We start from the raw sequence: 27,582 nt of genomic DNA, 5'->3' as shown, positions 1-27,582 counted from the left end.
AAAAACTTACAAAGCATTACTGAAAAACTTTAAAGGAAACCCAAATAAATGGCAGAATCTATCATGTTCATAGATCAGACAACCCAATATTGTAAAGGTGTCCGTTTTTGCTCAAACTAACCTAAAGATTTAGTGCAATCTCAATCTCAATCCCAGCAGTTCCCCCTGCTCAAAATTAACAAGCTGACTCTAAAATTCTTATGGAAATGAAAGGGCCTAAGCAAAAATAGCCTAGGCAATTTTGAATAAAAAGAATAGGGGATTTATACTAGCAGATAACCAAGACTTATCTAACACTTTAGAAATTTAAGACTGTGTAGGGGGAAGCGGACTTGGCCCAGTGGTTAGGGCATCCGTCTACCACATGGGAGGTCCACGGTTCAAACCCTGGGCCTCCTTGACCCGTGTGGAGCTGGCCCATGCACAGTGCTGATGCGCGCAAGGAGTGCCGTGCCACGCAGGGGTGTCCCCGCATAGGGGAGGCCCACGCACAAGGAGTGCGCCCCGTAAGGAGAGCCACCCAGCGCGTAAGAGCAGCATACCCAGGAATGGTGCTGCACATACGGAGAGTTGACACAGCAAGATGACGCAACAAAAGAAACACAGATTCCTGTGTTGCTGACAACAACAGAAGCAGACAAAAAAGAAGACACAGCATATAGACACAGAGAACAGACAACCGAGGTGGGGCAGGGAATAAATAAAATAAATCTTAAAAAAAAAGACTGTGTAGTATTGGCAATAGGATAGACAAGCTGCATAAGAGTCCATAATATAAACACACATATTACCTGATTTATGACAAAGATGGCACTGAAGTGCAGTGAGAAAAGAATGGTATTTTTAGTAAATGGTTCTGGGTCAATTGAATATCCACTTAGGAAAAAAAAATGTATCTTAATATTTACCTCATACTACACACAAAACCAATTTTATGTAGATTGCAAATTTAAATGTGAAAGTTAAAAACAATAAATCTTTCAGAGGAAACATCTTTGTGACCTTGGAATAGGCAAAGATTTCTCAAACAGAACACAAAATGTCCTAACCATAAAGGAAAAAAAAAGGTAGATTGAACTACATTAAAATTACAAACTTCTATTCATCAAAGCACAACATCAAGAGAATGAAAAGTCATTCCATAGTGAGGGGAAAAAAATACCTGGAATACCTATATCCAACCAATGACTGGTATCCAGAATAAAGAACTTCTACAAACCGGTAAAAGAGTTTCCATATACTGCCAGTGGGAATGTAAATTAGTACCACTTTGAAAAACTGGATGATAGTATCTACCATGACCTAGCGTCTCTACCTCTAGGTATATATATCCAATAGAAAGGTGTTCCAATTTTTATCTGGATGCCAGTTACATGAGATGTGTTCGTTTTGTGAAGAATTCAATGAGCTATATTCTTGGGGATCAGATACTTTTCTATATGTATCTTAGGCTTCGATAAAAAATTTTTGTAAAGGAATAGCACAACAGACCTCAAGGATTTATACTGATGGTTCAGCAGAATTTCAAATTTTTACTTGTATTATCTCTACTTGAACTTCACAATCTCTCCTTAAGAGCCAAAACCAAGAGGAATAGATTGAAAATAGTGACTATTCTTTTTGTCTAATGTAGGATAATGCTTAAGCATGAAGGCTTTAATGACAGAAAGCTTGGAATTGAAATCCATCTGCTATTTATTAACTGTGTGACTTTGGGCAAGTTATTTAACCTTTCTAAGCCTCTGTTTCAGCATTTGTCAAGTGGATATGGTAATAACAGCAAGTTCCTGGCACAGAGTAAATATTCGCTATTCTTATTAAAATTCATGTTTCTTTGTAAGTATGTACTGATTCTTACTCCATTCAAATCATAGAACAGAGGAGAATGAACTAAAAAGAGAAGACGATAAAATCCCAAGCACTGTAAAGAGGTCTATCAGTAATGGCCCATGAGTCTGGAGGTGGGAGATGGAGAAGACCCTGAAAATAAGTTTTAAAAGGTGGGCATGCAGTCCTGAGGGCTAGTGTGGCTCGTCCCCCAGATGACAGGAGTTAGGTGCAAAAACGATTTAAACCAAGTCCTCTCGGAGTTAGAAAAAAAATGTCAGTAGACACACTTATGAAAAATAAAATTGGTGACCGTGACTATTTTGACAATATTTTTTCTAGGTAAGGGAAAGAACATTCCCCTTTAACAACAGTCAGTATGCAGAACTTATTCAAAGTCAAAGGCCAATCCTACCCCAAGTCCCCTCCGTTCTTGGTGTATAATCCCTCACTCCCATGGTTTCAAAATTTGGAAAGCTCTTGGCATTTCATTTTGAGAGAGAAAACAGTTGGCTGACCAAGACATAGAAATCCCTGACTCAACACCAACAAAAAGATCCCAGGGCTGAACTCGTCCGAACACAGGCTGATGGAGCTTGGTGCGCTGGTCTTTTAGTATTAATGATTATGCCTCGTTTCTGGAAAGACTTAATAGTTCACCTAAGGAAAACCAGCCGCTGGACAATCGGTGTCACATCAAAAGAAATGCATTTTCTCCTTACTAATACTGGAAAGGATTCTTAGAGCCAGGAAGGGCTGACGCGGTGAGCGCACAGTCTGTTCTCCTGTTTCGCGAATCGCTCCTGTCAGGCACTTTAAGCCACAGGAGAAAGCGACCCGCAGGAAAGCGTCGGCTTCGCCCCCGCAGCACGCCGGGTCACGTGGGAGGGAAGGTTGGAGTCCCCTTTCCCGCTCCCGGGAGAACCCGAGGGGGCCCGGCCCCCTCCCCTCACGGGTGGCCCCGCCCACAGAATCTCCGGGGCTAGCGGAGCCGGGGGCGGGGCTCAGCCCTGGTCCTTGCTCAGCCTCGGGCTCTTCCAATGAGCGAGCGCCCTGTTGGCCGTCCGCGGCCACCCGCGCCACACCCCCTCCCGCCGGCCTCCGCGGCCCAGAATCCAAGATGGCGGGGTCCAGGCGCAGGGCTTTCCCGGCTGGCGCTCGGCCGCTACTCTGCGCCTTGCTGCTGTCACTCAGTCGCTTCGTCGAGGTCGATGGCGTGGAAGGCGACCGCGGGGCTGCCGGCGCCGTGGGCAGCCAGGCTGCGCTGCCTCATCGCCGTTTCGAGTACAAGTACAGTTTCAAGGGGCCGCACCTGGTGCAGAGCGACGGAACCGTGCCCTTCTGGGCCCACGCGGGGAGTAAGCCGGGGCAGGGGGCGGGGGGCAGGGCTCCACTCCCCTCCCGTCCCGTCCCGTCCTTCCGCCGCCTCCACTTTTCCTCCTCTCGGCCGCTACTCTGGTGCCAAGCCAGCGGCTGCACGCTTTCTGCGCTGTGGAGGGACCCTTCTCAGCAGCCCCTTCTGGTCTCGTCTGTCTGCTGGGCTCCCCGCGTGCCCGGAGGGTCTGCCTCCCAGTCTGCCTCCTGTCCTCTCTCTGATCTCGTGGGCTCTTTCCGTTTGATCTAGAGGTGTTTTGTTACTTCCTACACTTCCAAGCACTCACTAAACCCAGCTCTAGGCATCGTGTTTCAGCCTAACGCCACGTCTCTAGGGGAAGCGCCCCCTCCCCTACCCCAGCCTTTCCAACCGGAGTATTTTTCTAGTTATCGCTCTCCTATTGCTCTTCCCCCCGGCCCTTCGTGATCTCTTTTCTCCGGTGTTAGCAATAGCAATGGTTAATGCTGTGGTTTGCATCTGATGTCCCTGACGGCTTCTGGGATAGCGTATGTTGGTTTTAGAGTAATTTTTTAAGTCTTTTTATGTCAGAACAATCTTCTTAAACTGTTGGAAGCGCTCCTTAAATTTGCCTCCTCAGTGACGTAGTATTTGTATTAATCCATTACGTAACTTTATAGTCAACTTTATAGTCCCTTTAGTAGGAGAGGAATATTTTTGGTATTTATTGTTTCTGAACCCTAAGACTAAGCGTTTGTTTTGTTTGTAAGAATTAAAATAACCTGTGCTCCATGTTTTCATTCACTCTGTCTGGCACACTTATAGATGAGAGAGCCTTGCTAGAGCATTTACTTATTCGAAGGAAGACCCATCTGCCCCTTTTAGTGCTGATGTGTCACTGCTGACTAAGGAACCAGCCATAAGCATTTGGCATGCCATAGCTCTGTTCACTGACCCTCACATGAACCCATTGAAACAAGTGGCAAATAACTTTACCTGTGGGGAGAAGCTCTGACTTTGAATTCACTCTTCAAATGTAATTAAGTAGCCATTTATGGAAGGTTTTTGTGCACATCATTTTAGAATGCCCTGTGCTTAAACAAAATGTTCCATTTCTAGAAAGTGATTACTGAATAGGAAGCACACTTTTAGGAGAGGCCATTTCACTGAAATTAATGTGTAATTAAAAGGTATACATTTCAATTTGATTAATGAGCAGTAATGATTTGAATTAGAGTGTTGTTGTTTTCTTAATTAGCAGATATTTATTATGTGCCCACTCTGAGAGGATGTGTTGATGGGCATTTGTTATCAAGGTTGCATTACTTTTAATACACAACGGTAATGCAAAGTCTACTAAAACCAAAGTTTGGGAGCTTGGGGGATTTGGCTGTTTTTTGTTCCCTTTGGAGTGATGAATTTTTCAGTAAATGTGATGAATTTGTTCATACTTTTTCTTTCTGTCTGTCACACAGATTAGAAATGTTAACCAACTACTCAAATTTATTACGTTGACTTTCTTTACAGAGCCTTTCACCATTAGTCTGCAGCAGAAATGTTAGAATAAAGTACCTTAGCGAATTAAAGTTGTGTGACTAGAATGAACTTGAAATAAAGGGATTAATATTTTAGCCATGACTTATGTATCATTTGATTCTGACTTGGGAATCACTGCTGTTGCTATCTCCCTTGCTTTCATTGTCACTGTAATTTTCAGTCTTACTATTCTCTTTTTTTTCTCTGCTTCATTTTGCCCTGAGATATTTAAAACAGTTGAAAAATAGGGAAGTTTAAGATCTAGTTTAACAGCTCTTTATATTTTTCCCCAAATTGAGACCAGACCTGTGGTGTTTCTCTTTCTTAACTAATGACCTTTTGTATTGTCAGTACGTGTCCTTGGGTCCAAAAGGGCAAAAATGATAACAATTTTAACCCTTTCTAGTTTTCAAAGTTCTTTTGCTTTCATTATTTGATTTGTTCCTTAGTAGGCAAGGGAGTTGTAATCTGTTTTGTAGTTGGAAAAACGGATGTTCAGAAAGGTTAAGGTTCTTGAGAACAATTACATAGCTGGTAAATGTCTATAAAGTAGAACTCAGATCCAGGTTTTATGATTTTAAGTTCCAGTGCTCTTTTTCCATGCTACCCTCTCCTAATCCCTGGATGTTTGAAAATGATGGTGACAAATAGTAGCTGATCTAATTAAAGGCCTCAACTTTTCTCTTGGTCAGTTTTTTTCCTTCCTGTAAAGCTATAGTATAGTTTATTTCCCAGCACTAGTATTAGAATTGGTTAATATCTGAGAGGGTTTTCTAAAATTGTTTAAATTTTAGACTTGTTAAGTTCTTTTATAATCTAGTCCTGTAATAGGAATAGGTAACATTTACTGAAACATTTATATGCACTTTTATAGGCCCTTATATGCCAATGAGGTTGTTAGGAGGCTTAGAGAAATGAAGTAACTTGCCTAAGAAAAAACATTAAGTGGTGAAGCTGGGACTTGAACCTAGACTATAGATGCCCACTACATTTTTGGGAACGTACCATAGTTCAAGAAATGGTCATTGATTGGAAATTCCATTGACCCTCTCCCTAGAAGAATGTATACATGTACAAACTTTTGCATATAATGTTTGGGGTCTTTATGGAAGTGATCGAGCCCAGCCCCTTCATTTTACAGGTGAACATATGATGAAACCAAGAGAGTAAGAAAATTATTTGCTCAAAGCCTCACAGCTGAACTGAGACTAGGAACAAGTCTCTTGATTCCTAGTGGTATGTTCTTTTCTCACTGTTTGAGCTTTCTGACATTTGTAAACTGGTAAAATGCATAGCAGTTTTTGAAAAATAATATGCAAAGGTATTTAAAAAAGAATTACTAGGGAAAGTTTATAGTTGGTTGCCTTTTGAGCCATAATTTCCTTCCCTGTCCTTGAATTTTAAATATATGGTCGCAGCTTTAATCTTTTTGCCGAGCTATTTTACTGTTCAAAAACTTGGTGGGTATTAGAAATCCCTAAACTTGAAAAGTTAGAACTGTTAACATGATTTTTTTCCTAGCAAAATTATTGAACAGGTTACTGAGTTAAAATTAGATGTCTGTAGATATATGTAGCAGTTTAGTGATGATTTGTTGAATTTTACTTAATTATAACTTGAAGCTTTTTCCCCTGACTTTTGTTCTAGATGCTATTCCAAGTTCAGATCAAATTCGAATAGCTCCATCTTTAAAAAGCCAAAGAGGATCAGTGTGGACAAAGACAAAAGCAGCCTTTGAGAACTGGGAAGTTGAGGTGACATTTCGAGTGACTGGAAGAGGTCGGATTGGAGCTGATGGGCTGGTATGATAATTTCTTCAATTTAAAAAAATTTCCATAAATTTATATGCCATTAGCCTCTAAGTGTTCCCTGTTGTATATTTACAGGCAATTTGGTATACAGAAAATCAAGGCTTGGAGGGTCCTGTGTTTGGATCAGCTGATATGTGGAATGGTGTTGGAATATTTTTTGATTCTTTTGACAATGATGGAAAGGTATATTTAATTATTAGGATGATTATTCTCTTGAATGTATCTGCCAGCAAAATTAAGCTATGAGAAATATAGTTTATTTAGCCCTTTTGTCAGTTTAACATTAGAGAACTCCCCAAAAAGTGATTTAAATATAATGGTTAGGCTTTATATAGCTCGACATTTATAAATTTAAAGCTATGAGTACATGATTTATCATATACCAATTCTCAGTCATAATGGAGCGCTAACTCTGAGAACCTTGCAGTGTTCTCCCTACCACTCACACCCTGTACGTGCTTAGTAATTTTCATGGGTAAGTGTGAATCCTTTAGATGTAGATAGTGAAATCACTTAGTGTATAGCAGACTATAACAGTTTGCTTTCAGGAGAATACCTATAGTGCTTTGCTACTACTAACTCACCTATTAATATCTGTTTATATATTAATCACTTTTTTTTATCAGACCACTTTCTCTAATCTCTCCTAAAACAAAATATACTTATATATTGGAAACTAACATTTCTTATGCTTTGGCACCCTTAACATTAATGATCTTTGCTTCAGCTGGTTGTTATTTCTCTACTGCTTTTCAGAGGTCGTCATTAGCAATTTAAAGGAAAACTTTATTAATAACTTCTTGAATGCTGAGGCCATGTTAGCCCTCCTGTTATTAAGGCTCCCATAAACCCCACAGTTGTGTCACACTCACAGTATATCCTCATATCTGTTGGGGTTCATTATTCAAGGATTAGGTACATGAAGAGTTTACTAGGTTTTGGGTTTTTTTTTTTTTTAATGAAATCTCTTCTATTGATATTATTGAAAATTTTTGAGTCCTTGTATTTTAGAGATATTAGAGACCTTACAGCATATCAGGAATGATCTAGCATTCTTTGATCTAAGGACATTAAAATCAATCTATTTCTCTTTATTTTTAGAAAAATAATCCTGCTATAGTAATTATAGGCAACAATGGACAAATCCATTATGACCATCAAAAGTAAGTGTGTTTTTATACATTATTCCTAATTTCAGTTTTTCTTTGGAAACCTCATGAAATGTATTGCTACTAATCTGAACTCTTTCCAAGTGAAATAAAATTACTTTTATACATAAAATGCATTTTGTAATTTGGTGAAAAGATCTTGCTTTAATTCTATTTTAGAGTTCTTATTGTGGACCACCTCAAATCTCAACCATAATAAAGTGTTGTTTTATTTAACCTAAACGTATATGATTTTGAGGGGGAAGATTTATGGAATGTTCCTGGCTCTCAGTGATGCTACTGGTCAAATGCTTTTGCATCTTTATTAAAAGCAATCTTTCATAAACAAAGTTCAAAGCCTTGGCCAAATTGATGGATAAGCAGTCACTGCCACCGCATTCTCTTTAGAATTCTTTTATTTAAAGACCATCAGTGGCTTGCAGCCCTTCTCAAGTGTTTACTATATTTATATGTGTATGAGTTACGCACCTACATTTTTTGTTTTTTTACATGTTTATGGTAGGAGAAATTAGTCAATCAGTGTACCGTAAGAAAAAGTTCTTATCTCTGTCCTTTTACTGTTTCCTACCCAATTGATTTCCAGTACTGGTAGTTGTTCATAATTCTTACGGGGACTTTTTAATAGAGGTGCCAGAGTGGGCTCTAGGAGTCTGCTTTTTTAAAGTTCTTAAAGGAATGGTACTGATCTGTCCCAGTGGAGAACAAATGCTCTAGTCACAGGTCCAACAGTAATAGTGGGCCTTCTCTCTCAGTGCCTGGCAGCACTGGGCTGCTAATGCTGAGCGGAGTTCTACCGGGCGTCTCAGGCAGAATTTGCAGGTCAACTTTGTGTTTTCTGAAAAAATAACTAGAAATATCCCAAGACTTTGTCATAACTTGATATAATTTCAATCTTTCTGGATGTTAATCATTTTAAAGAGTGAACTTTTAAAATCTTGTGAAGTCGCCTTAAGATTGTTGTTTGTTTTTCTTTTCCTCATGCTATAGTGATGGTGCTAATCAAGCTTTAGCAAGTTGCCAGAGAGACTTTCGTAATAAACCCTATCCTGTGCGGGCAAAGATAATATATTACCAGAAAACATTGACAGTAAGTAACATGCATTTAGAGATAATCAAATGAACAATATTCTAGTATGATTTTTCATTTTGAATTCTTGATAGTAATCAGATACCCTTAAATTTGGATATTGTTCATGTACTCATCAGCACTACTATAAGAGAACACAAGTGGCTTCAAAGCTTGATGTCAGTGGTCGTCTGTTTTAAATCCTTGCCAGTAAGTTTGCATTTAGTCAGTTTACATTTGCACCCTACTATATGCTAGGCTTTAGGTACATAACCACAAACTTGTAGGAATACAAATATGAGTAAGACAAAAGTCATTCTCCCCAAAGAACTTGAGTGAAAGAGATAACCATGTAGAATTACTGTACTATTTGATAATTGCTATAGCACAGCTACCACTAAGGGATCATGGGTTAGACTCCTGGCACTCTGCCAGGTGGAAATGGGGATGGTCAGGAGCAGTTTCTCAGAGTTAAAGTGTACCTTGAAGGAAGAGTAGGAATTTCCTAGATGGGGGTGCATATTCCAGGCAGAGGTGACAGACATAAGGACTTGGGAGAAATTGAAATATTTGGAAAGGCAAGTAAGTCGTTTGGTGTGGCTGGAACATAGAGGAGATCAGTGAGAAGTGAATTTGAAAAGTTGGCAGTAACAGATCTTGAATGACTTCCTATAACTTATCCTATGAAGAACTGCTTAATTAGTTTTAAACAGGAAAGTGAAATGATCAGATTTGCAGTTTAGAAAGATGAGTTAGGCAACAGTGTTCTTATAGTGGTATTTGTTAAAGGAGGAAAGGATAAGATAGTATAGATTCCTTGCATAAGTAACAGACATGCAATTAATTTGAACCCAATTCTCACTACCTGCAAGACCCAACCATGGTCTAACTACAGTAGCAGCAGAGTGAATATAGAGTAGAGAGGATTAGGAAGTAAAAATTATAGAACTTTATACCAGTTTGCTTGGGGAGCAGGGGTTGAAGACAATCGTGGAGTCAAAGTTGGTTCCTGAATTTCTAGCTAATTAAACAATTAATTTGTGTGGTTCAGTGAAAAGGGGGAATAGCAGAGAAGTAGCATACTTGTTAATGTTTGTTGGGAGGAATGGGAAAGCAGAGGGTTGGTAATGAGTTTAGTTGTAGGCAGATTGCTTTAGAGTAACATGTAGATGCGTATGTCTACTAATGCAGTGTGAGCTTTGTTTTTTAATGGCTCCACGAACCTGTAAGACAATACTTATGAGTAAAAAATATTGTGTAAGAATTTTTCTTTCCCCCAAATCATGAGCTAAGTTTATACTTCTTTGGATAAAACTATGAAAAAGGCAGTTCTTTGAAAAACGTTGTACTGGCTCAGTCTTAAATTCCACACTAATTCAGAGATCTTGGTTTTGAGTTTCACTGTAATATACATCCAATATGATTTCATTAGGGTAATCAGTAAGTCATGCTTATGGCACAAACCCTGGCAAGTCTCAGTTCACACTTGGGTTCACAACTTGAAGTGGGATTGCCAGCATTATGCAGCATGGTGAGGCTTAGAGCCCAATGGCATTTCCGAAACAATAGTTCTGCAAAATGGATACCCCAAAAGAGTTTCATCCTTGAATGAGATTGGGTATTACTATGCCTCTTAGCACAGTAAAGATTCTGGGAAGTCCTGTAATAAAGAAACTTTTATTTAACCCCACGTTTTTCAGACTTCAGACATTTTTTAGGCTCAGTTGACCATTGAATTCCTTTTTTTTTTCACCTATTATCTAAGAATATCCTATAGTTAGTGTTCTGAAGAACATAATTTAGAGACACTTGGCTGGACTCATGAATATGACTTAATGATTCTAACCTTTGTACATTTGTTCCATCTTTTTTCCTTTCCTATAATACTCTCCCCTTTTCTACCTGGTAGAATTGTACTCATCTTTCAACACCCTAGTTTAGATGCCTTTTCCCAGATTTCCCAAACATCAGCACATAATGATCTGTCTCTCCTAAACTCTTAAAATATTTTATTTCTCTAATGCTTATTTGGTCTGTAAGGTATGTTGTCTTGAATTGCTAGTTAACTGTGTTTATATCTTCTCTCAGCAATATGATTGGCATCTTCTCAGTGCAGGCATTATATCTTCCTTACAATGGAAGGAAGGTCCTTATAGTTCCTAACATCACATACAAGTTGGATGCTCAAGAAATGTTTATTGAATGAGGACTTTTTTCCTCAGGTTTCCTCCCAGTTGTTTCTACAATGGAGGAAAAAACAAAGTAAGTGGAGGTTGAAGGCAAGATGGGTTGTTGGTGGAGGAAATGTGATAAAAACATGAGGTTTTTTTGTTTTTGCTTTTTAAGATTTATTTATTTATCTATCTCCCCTCCCCCCGCCCCCACCCCGGTTGTCTGTTCTCTGTGTTCTTTGTCCGCTTCTGTTGTTGTCAGCGGCACAGGAATCTGTGTTTCTCTTTGTTGCATCATCTTGTTGTGTCAGCTCTCCATGTGTGCCGCACCATTCCTGGGCAGGCTGCACTTTCTTTTGCGCTGGACAGCTCTCCTTAAGGTCACACTCCTTGCGCGTGGGGCTCCCCTACACGGGGGACACCCCTGTATGGCACGGCACTCCTTGCACACATCAGCACTGCGCATGGGCCAGCTCCACACGGGTCAAGGAGGCCCAGGGTTTGAACCGCAGACCTCCCATGTGGTAGACAGATGCCCTAATCACTGGGCCAAGTCTGCCACTAGAGGTTTTTTTTACCTTTAAAGAAGCTTTAGATTATATAAATGTTACATCAGAAATATAGGGGATTCCCATATACCCCTTCCCCTTCCCACGCTTTCCCCCATTAACAGCATCTTTCCTTAGTGTGGTACATGTGTTACAATTGAAGAACACATTGAAGCATTGCTACTAAGCATGGTCTATAGTTTATATTAATTGCACTGCACAGTTTTATAGGTTTTTACAAAATGTATACTGGCCTATATCTGTCATTGCAGTATCATGCAAAACAAATTCAGTGTCTAAAAAATGCCCCCATATTACATCTGTTCATCCTGCTCCCTCCCCACAGAACCTCCGGTGACCACTGTCTTTATATCAGTGTTACAAGTTCATCTATTACTAGAATATTAATACATCTACTTTAATCCATTGTTGCATTCCCTCTTATGTTTGTTCATTGGGCATTTGGGATGGTGATACCCACTCTGCTTCTGCTTGAGAGGGAGCTTATATCCCATGAGGCAGATGGATGGAACTGTCTTGCTTACAGTTGCAGGTACTCAAAACACCAGATTTTTAAATACTCCAAATGTAGTATTTAACAGTGGGTTGAAACTACAGAGTGATAAAGAAATGTTATTGGTGATCTCATAAAGAAGAGCTACTGACATTAATCAGTGGACATTATTGTACCTAGGTTTTACATTCCTTCTAATTCATAATACAATGAATATGTTCTACCTTTTTTTATGAATTAGAATTAGATAGTGAAGATTTCTGATGGATTTTCAGCTTGTGTTGGAATTAGAATGTGATTAATACTTTTTTTAATACTTAAAGGCCAATGTCTTATTGATTGTTGATTCTGCTTTGAAAGACTATGTCAAAGAGGACCAGTTATAAAAGATATAAACGTCACTGCTCAGAGGAAATAAATATTAATATTAATTAAAATGACAGTTTGTTTAATAAATTTGATAGTTCACGTTTTCATCCTACATTATATAGAGATTAATTCTCCATATTGGCAAGGCATTTATTCTCTTGCCAAAAAATTGGACAGCACTTTAACATCATACCTGTGTGACTTAATATTAACTATCACTGATAAAATTTTGAATGTGGAAGTAATGACAGAAATCCTTTCTTCTAGTGCCATTTACCTGCTGCTTTTGTTTCCACTCTTTATCTCAGTGTCTTTTACTTAAGGTGAGGCTAGTGTTAAAGGTATGGAAGAGGATAGACCACTACATGACTGAGATAATGAAGAGCATGTATGTGCGGGTTGGATTCCTTTGCTTTATTAGAATTCCAACGTTCTGTTAAAAAATTATGGTCATTGCTTCAAATATACATTCTGCAACATAGTAACTTACATGTCTTTAGTTTTTGCATTTTCTGCCTTTTTTGTCAATAAGGTATCTGTTACTTTCGCTGTTGGCTAACTTGTGGCAGTCTAGTTACTCCACTATTTAATGAAGAAGAGCTCACTACTTCTGAGCAATCTATTCCATTCTCAACCTGCTGTAGTTAAAATTGTAAATTTAACCTCTTCATTTATTTCTGTCACTGGGATTTCAGGGCAAGTCTGATTCCTCTTCTCTATGAACCATTGAAAGAGAGTAATCATTTGAAAAAAAGAAAAAAAAAAAGTAATCATAGTTCCCTAAGTCTTCTCAAGAGAAGGTGCACCATATTCTTTTTAGAAAGAGTTTCATGGCAAGGTACTAAATTTTTCTCTTTTTAAGCTTTTGACATAGAATGGGCAAAAAACGTTTTAAGTGAAATACCTTATTGTATAATGATACCATATAAGTGAGGTTATTTAATAGGTGAGGGATTACCTGTTATAAGAATGAAAGGGAATTCCTGTCTGCTTTCTGGAGGTTGATTACTAGTCAGGATACATAGATTGAAAAATATTAGTCATAAAATTGACTAGTTGAAATTCAGTTTACAATATCTATTGTAAAAGCTTCTTTTGTAGCCTCAACTTTAGATGTATATATATACTAATAATCCATGATGAGAATATATGTGAACTGTATGTCTTTCTAGGTAATGATTAATAATGGCTTTACACCAGATAAAAATGATTATGAATTTTGTGCCCAAGTGGAAAATATGATTATTCCTGTACAAGGGCATTTTGGAATATCTGCTGCCACGGGAGGTCTTGCAGGTAAATCTTGCTATCTTTAATTTTAAAAGTTTGTGAATTGAGTTTTTTTGGGATTAATGCTCTATTATACTACATTGCTTCTCCTAAAAGCTACCTAATCTATACTCTATATTTAAAATTTTATTTTAATCTGGCTATATCTCTCGACCTCCATAATAGGTTTGTGGGTGTGACCAGCTGGGATTGGCATTTTAGTTCAGTGTTATGAAGTTCTGCTGGGTCCCTGTTTCAGTTTAAACACCTTGAAATTAATTTGTATGTGATTTCAGATAAAATAAAAATTAAGTGAGGGAAACAAACATGAATGGTGTGTAGAGAGTAACTGTATCGTCTAAACCAGGGTGCTTTGAGAGTAAAAGTAGGTTCTTTTGGTAATGGCAGGACAGCGTATATAAATCAGAACTGTAAACTAGGACAGAGCAGTGGCAGGTCATAACTCTAAAGTTAAGGCAAAATGTGTCAGTGCCATAAGAAGGGCTCAGAGGTAGGTAGGAACAGGAAATACCTGAAGAACAGGATATGGTCTCATTTGACTGCAGCAAAATCCATGAAGGAGATTTGTGGAAAAATATGGGAGAATCTTAGTACCAGGATTGGGAGTTAGAGTTTGCTTGGCCTTTTATTTGTTTCATTATATTCATTTATTTATCATACATTATTAAAAAGCCATTAAACATTGCTAAATGTTCTGGTTTAGAGTTTAAGAAAGTTAATTTTATCTTATTTATATTGTAAATCTTTCAGAGAATTTTTGTCTCTAAGCTCACAGAGCATCATTGCCATTACTAAACGAGAACTAATTTTTGTCATTTTTTAAAGCAATAAATATCTATCAAGTAAATTCACAACTATAAAAGTGATCAATGATGGAACAATTATATTGCAATTTTTTTTTCAGTCTTTTTTTTCTTTTTCAATTTGTAGATGACCATGATGTTCTTTCTTTTCTGACTTTTCAATTGACTGAGCCTGGAAAAGAACCAGTAAGTATATACAGTTTCAAAAAGTATATTTTCAGTTTAGTGATATCTTCTTGTAACTGAAAACTTAGAAAGACTGACCTAGGCTTGGGTCTTCTTTTTACCAGTTGCTGCTGTTTGATCTTGTACAAATTACTTAACCCCTGTAACCCTGCATTCCTCACTGCTAAACAGAGATGTCTGTACTCTCCACCTGCTAAAGTTGTAAGGGTTAAATGAGATAATGCGCTAGTGGCAAGTGTACAGTAATTGATATTATCTTGTTAAGAGGAGTAGGAATAGTGAAGTTGGCTAAGATTTAAATAATAAACAACATTTTATGTTAACTTTCTAGCTAATGGTGAAGTGGTTAAAATGAGGTAAAGAATATGATATTGAAAGTATCTTACTGTTTTCCTTATTATTCTTAAACTCCAAAAAAGCCTACACCAGATAAAGAAATTTCGGATAAAGAAAAAGAAAAATATCAGGAACAATTTGAGCACTTCCAACAAGAATTGGATAAAAAAAAAGAGGAATTCCAGAAGGACCACCCTGACCTTCAAGGGCAGCCTGGTGAGTTATGGTGAAGTAACCACAGCTACAGCAGTAGTCGTTCCTGTATCAGGGCCGTCCTTATCAGTGAGATCTAGGAACACGTTTTCAGTCTCTAAAAAGAGTCTGGAAATTGGAGTTTTTACCAAAAAGAGTGTGGTTTATTGAAGTAGGAAGTAAGAAGTAACTTGGAAATGTGAGTGGAACAGTGAATCACTAAAAGGATGCTCCATGTTTGTTGAGTTCATTGCTAACAACAAAACCTAAAAAAAATGTGCTCACCTGGAAATTGAGTCTCAGAGTTTATTGAATGAACCAGACCAAGGTTTATTTCTTTCCTTTTAGTGGCACACATTTACTATATTTACTATAGAGATAATACTTGTAAATTATCAAAACTTTTGTGAAAGTAATGTAAAATAAGAATCTAGTGCTCCTCTTCTTGTTACTCAACAGAGTTCTGGACTTTAAAGGTTGAAAGTTTTAAAATATTAGCTTAAACCAACATAATTAAAAATTTGAATTTGTTGATGTCAAAAGTAAAGTGTGTTAAGGCCAACTAGAATGAATTACATTATCTGCCATTTTTTAATATGTGGGTTGTGCCCCCTTTAGCATAAATAGTCATGGTCATATTTAATAAAAGTCTGTGGCTAACATTTGAATGCTCTGGGTAGTGTGTGGTCTCTTAAGGGCAACAGTACAATTCAGACTTAGGATAAAAAATGAAAGATACCTTTCATTTTTTTCTTGAATTTGTTTTAAACATCACCACATATGATTTGTGAGTATATCCTGAAGTTTATTGCAGTGAGTCTTGGAATGAAATAATCTACTGTTTTCAACTAGGTCAGGAATAAAAGGAAAATCAACTGTTCTCCTCAACTCCACTTATTAATCTATAAGTAAAATGCACACATTTTTTAAGAGTAGAGTTTGATGAATTTTAACAAATGTATTTGTCTATTTAACTATTGCCAGGTCAAGACACAGAATGTATTCACCATGCCAGAAAGTTCTCTCATACTTTGTTCAAGTCAGTTCCCCTCTCCCCTGAGGCAAATACTTTATTTTCTGTAACCTATATTAGTTTTGCCTTTTCATATAAATAGAATAATGTAATATGTACAAAAGAGAAAATTTTTTTTTTAAGTGAAAAAATTCAGGCTTAATTTATAGTAAGTGTTCAACCACCAGAGATGGCAAAACAAATATTATTTAATCATGTCAGAGTAACTGTCTGCATGTTTACCATTTTGGAGATTATACCACACCACTATATTGGTAATGTTCTAATTTCCATTTATTTTGGTACTTTGCTCATTTACAGTATTTTGAAAAGCACACATAGGTAGGTGGTTCTGGTTATTTTAATTTGTAATTTCTGTTTCAGCGGATGAAATATTTGAGAGCGTGGGGGATCGTGAGCTAAGACAGATCTTTGAAGGCCAGAATCGTATTCATCTTGAAATCAAGCAGCTCAACAGGCAGTTAGATATGATTCTTGATGAGCAGAGAAGATACGTGTCTTCCTTGACAGAGGAGCTCTCTAAACGAGGAACTGGAGTCCCAGGACAGCATGGCCAGGTGAACATTCAAATTAGGCAAAATATGCTTTAGTTAACCTTTGACGGAAGGAAAGCAGAAAAGAAAGGCTCCTGTACCATGTGCTCCTATAGAACATGGATTATTGGGTCAATTGATCATCTTTTTTTCTTTACCACCCCAGATCACTCAACAAGAAGTAGATACTGTTGTGAAAACTCAGCATGAGATTCTGAGACAAGTAAATGAAATGAAGTAAGTATTCAAAAGTAGTACCTGAGTGTTATATAACATCTTTGTCCTAAATTCATGACTTCACTAGGTATGCAAGTGCCTTATTATCTAAGATTCCTGCGTGAAAGTAAGAATCACTTTCTAGATAGGGGAATTAGAAGTGTAGGAACTTTTGATATTTAGAAACTGCAAGCATATCTAAACTTTTGAATTGTTTTAAGATGGAAAAGAAAAAACCTTATCTTTTAAAAAGTAGGTTTATCACCATTACTTGACAGAGCCAGGTATAAAATATAAAAAGAGTACATAACAATTATGTGAAAAAATGGGGGGGGGATAAGCATGGATAGCATTGTAGTACTGTAATACAAGAATAATTGGTAGAGGAACTGCTTTTGATGGAATAAAATGATTGTGAAGGAAATGTGCTATGTGTGACTACCTCTTTTTCATCCCCTTCTTGTACCTTGAAAGAGTTGGAACACAGAAGAAATACTGCATCTCTTGAAATACTGAATGATAAGTTTCTAATAAGAATGATTCACTTAGCAAATAATTATTAGCAAATAATTAACAGCTGGAAAAAATAAAAAACACATTTTCATGAGCTAAAACTCTGTAACCACTCCATTAGTTTCTAATTTGTTCTTCTTGTATTTCTTTCTTATATTATATGATTATTTTCATGTATCCCCTTTCTTACCTGAAGGGTAGCATCATCTAGATACTCTTTTGTACTTTACCTGTTTCAATTAACAGTAGTACTAGAACATCTTAAGATTCAGCTAGTGCTTGTAACATCCTAGCCATCCAATTTCATTATCTATGAAAGTACTTACTTAAGGTAGTTAGCAATCTTTGCAAACTCCCACTTATTAAGAACAAATGACATACACACAATAAGTTAATGGAAAAACAAACTCAAATTTCTGAATTTCTCCTTTAAAGCTTCTTCCACAAGATGAAGCTTCAGAAAAAATGCAGAGATAGAAATAGTTGCCTTTTATATAAAAGATTGTTTGTGTCTTTATGGATTTTCATAATCTTAGTGAATTATAGAAATTTTTAGCAGAAAGAAAGCTTAAAAAACATGTAGTTCAGTGAATTCCTTCAGTTTACAAAAAGAGAAAAAAGGTCCTAAATAATAAAAGGCCACATTTCAAAAACAGTTCACAACATCTTCTCACTATCAAATGCTATTTCTAGTATACTATACAGCCTTGCCAATTTTTTCATTAAACAGGTGTTGTTAGCCTGATCCATCCATTATAAAGTTCCCCATGAAACTTTTTAAGAGCCATTGATGACCATAGCCTAAAGCCAGCATTTCAGGAGAAGCTGGAGAAGGATGATACTCATTCTAAAATTCTCTCTTCACTTATAGAGAAGAATCTCTCCCATTACCAATTGGTTTATCCTGAAATAGTTAGGAAAGGCAGAATAAATACTTGGTTCTTTGTTCTTACCAGTTTTCAGAACAATGAATTGGTGGCGTGACAGTCTCCAAGGTTAAACCCTGAGGCAATAATGGATGACTTTTTTTTAACTGAATTGTAATTAATTTACTTATGTTAGTAAATTCTTTCATGATTCTCTGCCATCATTAGTTTCACAGTTAAGTCTTTTAGACTATGGACCGTGTTCTATGCACTGACACCTTTTTATAAGTGATAGAGGTTCATCGTAGCTTTAATTTTTTTTATGTTGAATTTTCTATTTTGAAGTACTTTCACATTTATAGGACAGTTACAAAATAATAAAGTCTCCCACAGAGAACTTCAGCATTCCCCTATCCTCCTCCCCCCAGATATCAAGCTCCACCAATTTTAACTTTTTGCCACATTTGCTGTATCATTCTCTCTACCAATCAGTCTTATTTGTCAATCCATTTTCTGAACACCTGACTGTAGGTTATATACATTATGTTACTTGAACGCTTAATGCTGCCAGGTGTTCCCTGAGAACACCTTCTGTAGCCTCCTTAAGTACAGTTACCAAGTTCAAGTAATTTAATGTTGATAATTTATACTCCCAACTTTTTTCATAGGTTCCAGTAAAGTCCCTTTGAGCCTTTTCCCTTGCCAGATCCTTTTCATTATCATGTATTACATTTAGTTGTCATTCTCTATTTAGTTGCTCTTTTCTCTTTAGTTACTACTTCTTTAATTGTAGGAACATATATATATATACACACAACTAAACTTTCTCATCTCAACCATTCCCAAGCATACTATTCAGTGGGGTTAACCACATTCACATGTGACGGTACCCTCACTACCTTCCATTAACTTCCCATGACCCCTCACCTTGTCAGCCTGTACTCTAATTTCTGTCTTACATGTTCTCCAATATTTTCCTTCTAGTTGCCATGGGGCTTAAATGTAACATCCTAAAACTATAACAAATTCATTTGCTTTGATACCAACTTAACTTATTAATAGTATACACAAACTATGTTCCTATACCTCTTTGTCTCCTCAGCTTTATGTAGTGCTTGTTACAAATTACATATGACAAAAGCACTGTTGTCCCATGTGATTTGAGTCCAAAACCTCTGATTTATCAATATATAGAATGCATTTGTCTTTTAGATCCTGCAGAAAGTAAAAAATGCAGTTAAAAACCAAAAATACAGTAATACTAGTATTAATATTTACCCCTTTGTTACCCGTACTGGAGATCTTTATTTCTCCACTGGTTTCAAACTATTGTCTATTAGCCTTTCCTTCAATTTGTAGAACTGTTTAGCTGCTTTTCTTGGGCTAGTCTAGTAATGATGTACTCCTGCTTTTGTTTATCTGGAATGTCTTAATCTCACCCTCGTTTTTGAAAGATACCTTTGCCAGATAAAAAATTCTTGGTTGGCAAGTTTTTGCTTTCATCACTTTAAATATGCTATCCCACCATCTTCTTGCCTCATTGTTTCCAATGAGAAATTGACTTTTAATCATATTGATGTTCCATTGTGTTTGACATGTTGCTTCTCTCTTGTGCCTTTCAGAAGTCTCAATCTTTGGCATTCCAGTTTGATAATAACATGCCATGCCATGGGTCTCTTTGGGTTTTTCCTGTTTGGAGTTTGTTGAGCATCTTGGATGTGTATATTTATGTCTTTTGTTAAAATGGGGGAAGTTTTCAGTCATTATTTCTTCCAATATTTTCTCTGCCCCTTTCTCCCTTCTTCTGAGATTCCCACAATGTGTCTATTGGTACAGTTGGAGGTTTCCCACAGGTTCCTCAGGCTCTTTTCACTTTTCTTTGTTCATTCTTTCTGTTCCTTAGATTGGATGGGTGCAAGTGTCTTACCTTCATGTTCACTAATTCTTTCTTCTACTTGTTTCAATCTGCTGCTGAACCCTTTTAGGGAATTTGTAATTTCTGTTACTGTGGTCTTCAGCTCTCATTGGTTCCTTTTCATAATTTCCATCTCTCTATTGATAGTCTCTTTGAGTTCATCTGTCATTTTTCTGAGTTCCTTTAGTTTTTTGTCTATGTTTCCCTTTAGTTCTTTGAATATATTTAGGACCATTTTTTTTTTAAGTCTTTATCTGGTGTGTCCCAGGGCTGGTCCTCCCCATTAATGGTTTCTAATGCTTTAATCATCTCCTTTGCCCTAGCTATCACTTCCTGTTTCTCTGTATTCTTTCTTTTGTAAACTTTTGTTGAAATCTGGACATTTTGATATTTTAATGTGTTATCACTGGTATTTAGACTCTGAGGTATCTGTTCCTCAAACTTGTGTCCAGCTAATATTATAATACAGGTTTTTTTTAAATGCCAGCAGCTAACAAACATACAAAACAGAAAAAAAAAGAAAAGACTTTTTCCAGTTTTTGAAGATTGCCCTGGGTGTTCTCTTTCAGGGCTTATCCATACAGTGAGCTTAAGTAATAGCTTGAGGCCAAAGCATAAGGTCCTCCCCGATATTTTCTTTACATGCCTCTTGTCTTGGGCATGCTGGTATGGCTCTAGGGGTTCCCCCACTTATATGGATCCTAGAAAGCAGTTTTCTCACAGTCATGGGCATTATGCTGTGTCCTATGGCCAGCAGTCCCTTGCCCCAAACAGCTTCTTGTCTGCTGTCTTCTGTAGGAGAGATCAATGAGCCACCTTCTACACACAGGGCATGTTCTAAGATGGTGATTCCATCAGGCCAGCACCACACAGATTGGCCAGACATCATGCTCCTAGTATGTACACAAGGATTACTCTGCTTGCTCCAGGACCAGGACTAGGGATCCTGTGAGTACAGACCAGCTCTGTGCCAAACAGAGGGCCTAGCCAGGGCAAAACAAGGTTCTATGCCTTTAAGTAGCCTCTTTCTCAATTCAGTGCTTTCCTATTTCTGCAGTTCTCTGTTTTCTGAAGCTTCGAGAAAGATATTTCTGCCAGTTCTTGGTGATGGTTCAAAGCATGTGGGGGAATAGAGCCTTGAACTGTCTCATTCTGCAAGTGACTTTTTTTACCTCATAGATTTTTATATATTTATTGTTTTAATCCATTTATCTTACTGATGCTCAGATTTTCTCATCTTTAGGCACTAGTAACCCTTACCATTTGGTTTCTACATGTTTTTTACCTTTGTAGCTTTCTTCCTTTCAGGAGTAAGATTTTCTGGGCTTACCTTGTACATTTCTACCCAACACCTGGCAAGAGGTATTTTTTTTGTAGGAGCCCTAGTCTTTTAGTAGGAAATGGTATTTAAAGGCAGCTGGGGTGCTGGGCACCTTAGTGCTGTTTTATTGTCATTGCTTCTAGGCCTTTTCAGTGGACAGTTACAAACTTTCTTTTTTAACCTTGTCCTTTGTAGGTGTGGGCTTGTATCATTTAATTGGTTGCGTTTTTTAAACATTGACTTCAAAGTATAAATGTATTTTTGGTGATTAGGCAGGCATTTTTTCTCATTTCATGTTTACCTTTAGCTAGTTTACTTGAATACCTTCTGCATTCTAGGCACTTTACTAGGTATTGTCACATAGGTATTTTCACATATTTTTCTGGGGCCTTGCTTTTAATTATCCTCTATTTATATCTTTAACTGTCCCTGTAATGTAATAGTTAAGCTGTTTAGTGATCTTTATTCATTCCTCATCTTCTCTTTATTTAATTCCTAGTCACATTGTCTCATTCAAGATATTCACCTCAAGCCCGATTAACCTTATCACTAACCCTTTTCTTGGACTTTGACCTTGCCTCTTCCAAGTCTTCCTGTGGCCAAAGTTCCCCCACCCCCAAACTTGTCACCATCCACCCAGCCTTAAGTTTTCATCCTGTTTCAGAGGAGCTGTATAGTCTAGGGCCAGTCTGTAGCTCTGGATCTCATTCTTTCTACTATTTCTGAACCTTGCTCTATGAACGAATGATCCTCTTTTCTGCCTTTAACTTAGTACCCAGTACTACTTTCTTCCTTTTGCATTTTTTTTTTCCTTTAAAACTGTTCAAAACCAAACCAGGGGAGTGGGTGTGGCTCAGTGGTTGAGAATGTGCTTCTCATGTACAAGGTTGCAGGTTCAATGCCCAATACTTCCTGGAATAAAACCAAACCTAAACCTTTAATTGACCCTTTCTGTTCCTTTAACCGTTGATTTATTTTCCCTTCACTTTTTAGCTAAACTTCGAAAAAATTAGACCAAACTACCTGTCTCCATTTCCAAGCCACTCTAATTTGACATCGTACCACTAAATCATCCTTTCGGCAGCACTGGTGTCCTCCTCATGAACACCCTTCCATCCTCCTCTTTCTTGACTCTGTAGCAGTTGGCACTTGGTGCACTCCCTCCCGCTTGAAAGAATTTCCTTTCAAGAATTCTTTCATAACATTTGCCCTTGGTATTCTTTGACTTTTTCTCTTCAGCTTAGCTTTCCTCACTCCTCTTCCTTCCACCATCCCTTACTAGGTGCTTTTCTCTAGAGTCCTTTCTGGCCTTTTCACTTGACGCTACGTAGAATGCCTTCCTATCCCCAGAGAACCCTCTTTATCCTGTTACCCCCAGCTCCAACTGCCTGGCTCCTTTTAGAGCTCTAGATGGGTTTCTGTCACATTGCTCTCCTGCTCAACTATCGGTACTTGCAGAGCAGGAATTATATTTTTCTAGCACAAAATTATAGCCCTAAAAAATGCCTGGCTTATAACAGGTACAGAAATAAATGTTAGATTCAATAGACAAATGAATGACTGAATACAAACACAAAACACATATAGTGACTCAGTCTTCGTATTTTAAAGACATTTACAGATAAGAAAGTTCTTGTTTCTGGGAAATTTTTTAATGCAGAGTTATATATTCTGGGCTATTCGTAGTATTTTAGGTATATGAAAATGTAACCCTTAATTTGGGTTTTAATAGGGAAGCTTAGATTCCCATGAATTTTCTTGTGCTTGTGCTTGTGTGCTGTTGAAAGGAAATTTGAATCAGCATATGATACTTAGAACCGACTTGAGCTACCCTACAGTTAGATTTAAAAGCTTCATTGTTCACTTTCACTCATAAATGTAATTTTTTAAAACTTCTATTATAATTAACATTCAAAACTGACATATTGTGTTATTTCTAAGTAATTAAAAGATTCGAATTCCTCTTTCTTCTTCTTCCAGTAAAGCTTTTACTTTTTAAACTAAATTTTACTGCAGAGACATATATTAGCATTTATATTCCCAAAAATTGAATGTAATGGTTGAAGACACTTAGGAAATCAGAGATGTGATCATTATTCTGAGGGAGCTTATGCTATACTAGAGAGAGAATCCATATATGCTAACAAAAAACAGAAAATTGTCTCTGTGTGTAGGAAGTGACTGCATGGCAGGGATGGGTCAGAGAAAGAAAAATATGGGGGAGCAGTAGCATTTGAACTGGACCTCAGATTTGTGGGAGAGATCCTGACTAAAAAGCATCACCAAAACGAAGGCTGAACAGTGAAAGGCTATTCTGAGGGAATATCAGGGGCCAAAATAGAGGAAAGGGAGTAGTGGCAGATAAAGTAAGGAGATGATGGAGGCTCTCGGCAGTTTTAGACACTTTTATTATGGCCATTTTCAAATATTCACAGAAGTAGAAAGAATATAGTGAATCTCTTATGTATCTGTTAATTGTCTTCTATAGTTACTAACGTTTTGCCATTCCAACCTTATTTTATGTACCTCACCAGAAAATCCCCAGACTTGAAGATATTTTGCAATAGAAGTATTAATAACATAAATCACTTAACATTTATACAACTTTTAAAGTATTACTATGTAAGCTAATATTTTCAGGTGGATTAAAACATGTTTGGCCCTTTATTTGTTAATAAGTAATCCTGTTATAATTCTGAGAATTTTTAAGAAAAATATTTGTAGGCTTTTACTGTCATACTTACAGATTTATATCCAAAGGGCAAACTCAATAATAGAGCTCTTTCTTTTACATATGAACAGTGTAGTCATATCATGCATGGAGCTTATGTTCTGAAGTCAATGTGGAAGGTAAACTGTTGTGAGATCAAAAGTACCCTTCAAAGAGGTACCACAGTGAAGACTATCACACTATCTCTCAATCTGCTGTTTGAACAACCAATTTTTCCTTCATATTTGGAACAGATAGTTGTTTCTTTGTGGTTAAGTCCACTTGGAGTACTAGGTTTGCACATAGGGGGCTACCTGATAGAACTGTGAGAAGAAATAGACAAATTTATATAGAATACCTGGAAGGATTTTTAATTAAATCATTAATATCACTCATTATATTATTCACTATTCATTTATAATATTGGTTTAAAAATAGATTATTTAATGGTATTCTCTATGTGATTATTTTTAGATGACCCTTAATAAAAGATAAAGATGTAATATTAAATGGTAGTTTCATAAATTATTTTCCTAATTGAAAACAGTTCAATTTTTTTAAAATATTGATTTTCTTTACACTTTTATTTTTTAAAATTGAATGTACAAATGTATCTAACCATTTGAAATCTATAACTGAAAAAAATCATCTTTATAGTGATTCCATTTTATAAAGGGGTTTTCTGTTTCAGGAATTCCATGAGTGAAACCATCAGACTGGTTAGTGGAATCCAACATCCTGGATCTGCAGGGGGAGTTTATGAGACAACACAGCACTTCAATGACATCAAAGAGCACCTTCACATAGTAAAGAGGGACATAGATAACTTAGTACAGCGAAGTATGGTAAATTTTTTCCTTCTACTTTTAAAATTGTCATAATCTCTATTATGAAAGGAAGAACACACATTCTGCTTTATTCCACCGAAATTGTTTTAACTTTATATTTCTGCTAATGCTCATTTGTATTATTCAAGATAGAATTGGAATACTTTATGCTTCCATATCCTATAGAATAGAATTTTTCTTTTTTCAAAAAAAATTGAATGCTCTTCAATTAGTGGTGCTATCACAATTCCAATTTTTATTTTCCAGAGTCTCTTCTGTAAACCCTCTTTAAAAGCATGGCTCTTGTTTACAGTAATGATATATTTAAACAGCTTGGAAAAAGATAAATAAATAAATGTCTCTCATGGCAGACCCCTTTGTTAGAAGAGGAAGAGCTGGGTAGCTCGCATTTCTCTTTGCCTAGACTTTAGTAAGCACAGGTTTAAAGCTGACTGGATAATAGCAGTTTTCCTTAGGATTTTTCTCCTTTGCAGCTATTTTCCCTTCTTTAAAGCTTTTTTACTTTATTTGTTTTGTTTTTGTTTTTGTTTGTGTTCTTGTTTTTGTTTTGTTTTGTTTTAACGGAAAGCCCCATTTACATTTCTGGAAAGAGTTTGGGTATAAACATAAATATTGAAAATAAGACACATTTTCTTGAAATTTCACATGCAGAAGAGACAATGTTAGAAGACAGACCTCTGGTATTTAAACATGTTTTGCCTCAATTTATGTACTGGCTTTGAAAACCATTACACAAATACTTGTAACATTTACCCCTTCCCCTTCCAACACAAACTCCCTGAAATAACCAACATTTAAAGTGTGGTGTGGAACACCTATATTAAATATGGGTAAAGAAATGAGTAGAATGTTTACAGGGGAACAATGTAAATGACTCTTAACTATATGAAAAAATACTCTAGTTGCTTATAATAAGAGAAGTGAAAAATAAAACTCTACTAAGGTTCCATTTCTTACCTATTTGACAAAAATCCAATATCTAATGCCAAATCTAGGAAGGAAACAGACATTTCTCTTACACTGCATGGTTGGGCTGATGTACAGTTAGTCTTTATTTTGCCTTCATTTTTAAAAGATATTTGTGCGGTTCTAAGTTGACAAGTTGTATTCTGTATGATGTCACTCCATTGTATTATAGCTTGCATATTTTCTGATGAGAAGATTGTTATTCTTATATCCTCTGTACATAATGTTTCTGTTTCTCTGCTTTTAACATTTTCTCTTAATACTGATTTTCAGCAGTTTATGGACTGCTTTGATTTCCTTCTCTTTTGCTATTTCTTCTGTTCGGGGCTTACTTAATATCTTGGATCTGTGTGTATATAATTGGCATTAAATTTTGAAAAATTTTTACCATTTTTTCCCTGACTCCTCCCCCCTTCTTAGGTTAGATCACATCTAATTATGGATCATTTCTATTGCCATATCTTTTTATTTATTGGTATTTTGTTCTGCAGTATCTAATCTGCTACTGATTTCTTCCATTGCATTGTTTTGTTTTTTTTTCTTTTTAAATCTCTAGAAATTCTACATAGGTCCCTTTTAATACCTGCCATTTCTTTCATCATAACATTTATGTTTTCCTTTAAATTGTTGAGCATTTGGAGCATATTTATAGTATTTTTTAAAATGTCCTTGTCACATAATCCCATCATCTGGTCTTTTCTGAGTCTGTTTTTACTGACTAATTTGGTAATGGGTCATATTTTCTTGCTTCCTTTTTTTTTTTTAAAGATTTATTTATTTATTTAATTTCCCCCCCCTCCCCTGGTTGTCTGTTCTTGGTGTCTATTTGCTGCATCTTGTTTCTTTGTCTGCTTTTGTTTCTTTGTCCGCTTCTGTTGTCGTCAGCGGCACAGGAAGTGTGGGTGGCGCCATTCCTGGGCAGGCTGCACTTTCTTTTCACGCTGGGCGGCTTTCCTCACGGGCGCACTCCTTGCGCGTGGGGGCTTTCCCACGTGGGGGACACCCTTGCGTGGCACGGCACTCCTTGCGCGCATCAGCACTGCGCATGGCCAGCTCCACACGGGTCAAGGAGGCCCGGTGTTTGAACCGCGGACCTCCCATATGGTAGACGGATGCCCTAACCACTGGGCCAAAGTCCGTTTCCCCTTGCTTCCTTTCATACCTCGTAATTTTTCATTGAATGTTAGGTATAGTCATTTTTATATTGGCTACTGGATTTTGCTGTTTTCCTGTAAGTAGTGTTTGACCTTCTTCTGACCTGCAATAAGGTTTATAAATAAAGTTTTATACTAAAGTTTGGGATTGGTTTGATCCTTTTGAGGCATGCTTTTTAAGCTTTGTTAGGATGGGTCTAGGTAAGTCTTTAAGACAGGATTTCTCAATCTCTGCATTATTGAGATTTTTCACCAGCTAATTCTTTGTTGTAGAGGTCTGTCCTGTGCATTGCAGAATATTTAGCAGCAGCTTTGGCCTCTACTCACTAGATGCTAGTAATACCTCCACAGTCACA

General features: G+C 37.0%; 1 protein-coding gene across 3 annotated transcripts in view; it reads left to right on the top strand.

Annotated features, from left to right (window-relative positions):
* The first annotated feature begins 2,921 nt into the window (after window positions 1-2,921).
* Window positions 2,922-27,582, top strand: part of LMAN1 (lectin, mannose binding 1) — a 36,073-nt gene continuing 11,412 nt past the window's right edge. For 2 of the 3 annotated variants that reach the window (XM_004447186.5, XM_004447185.5), the window contains exons 1-11: window positions 2,923-3,185; window positions 6,344-6,498; window positions 6,583-6,690; window positions 7,609-7,670; window positions 8,664-8,763; window positions 13,517-13,640; window positions 14,565-14,623; window positions 15,043-15,175; window positions 16,548-16,741; window positions 16,884-16,954; window positions 24,950-25,103. In XM_004447186.5, the coding sequence (XP_004447243.1) occupies window positions 2,948-3,185; window positions 6,344-6,498; window positions 6,583-6,690; window positions 7,609-7,670; window positions 8,664-8,763; window positions 13,517-13,640; window positions 14,565-14,623; window positions 15,043-15,175; window positions 16,548-16,741; window positions 16,884-16,954; window positions 24,950-25,103 (1,398 nt within the window). In that variant the 5' untranslated portion in view covers window positions 2,923-2,947. Of the gene's footprint in view, window positions 3,186-6,343; window positions 6,499-6,582; window positions 6,691-7,608; window positions 7,671-8,663; window positions 8,764-13,516; window positions 13,641-14,564; window positions 14,624-15,042; window positions 15,176-16,547; window positions 16,742-16,883; window positions 16,955-24,949; window positions 25,104-27,582 lie in introns of all 3 variants that reach the window. The other variant, XM_071208578.1, reaches the window with a different exon arrangement.

This window comes from Dasypus novemcinctus, chromosome 16 (assembly GCF_030445035.2).
Source record: "Dasypus novemcinctus isolate mDasNov1 chromosome 16, mDasNov1.1.hap2, whole genome shotgun sequence".
Taxonomy (NCBI): Eukaryota; Metazoa; Chordata; class Mammalia; order Cingulata; family Dasypodidae; genus Dasypus; species Dasypus novemcinctus.
Note: the sequence above shows the minus strand (reverse complement) of the source record. Positions and strands in the feature narration are given on the sequence as shown.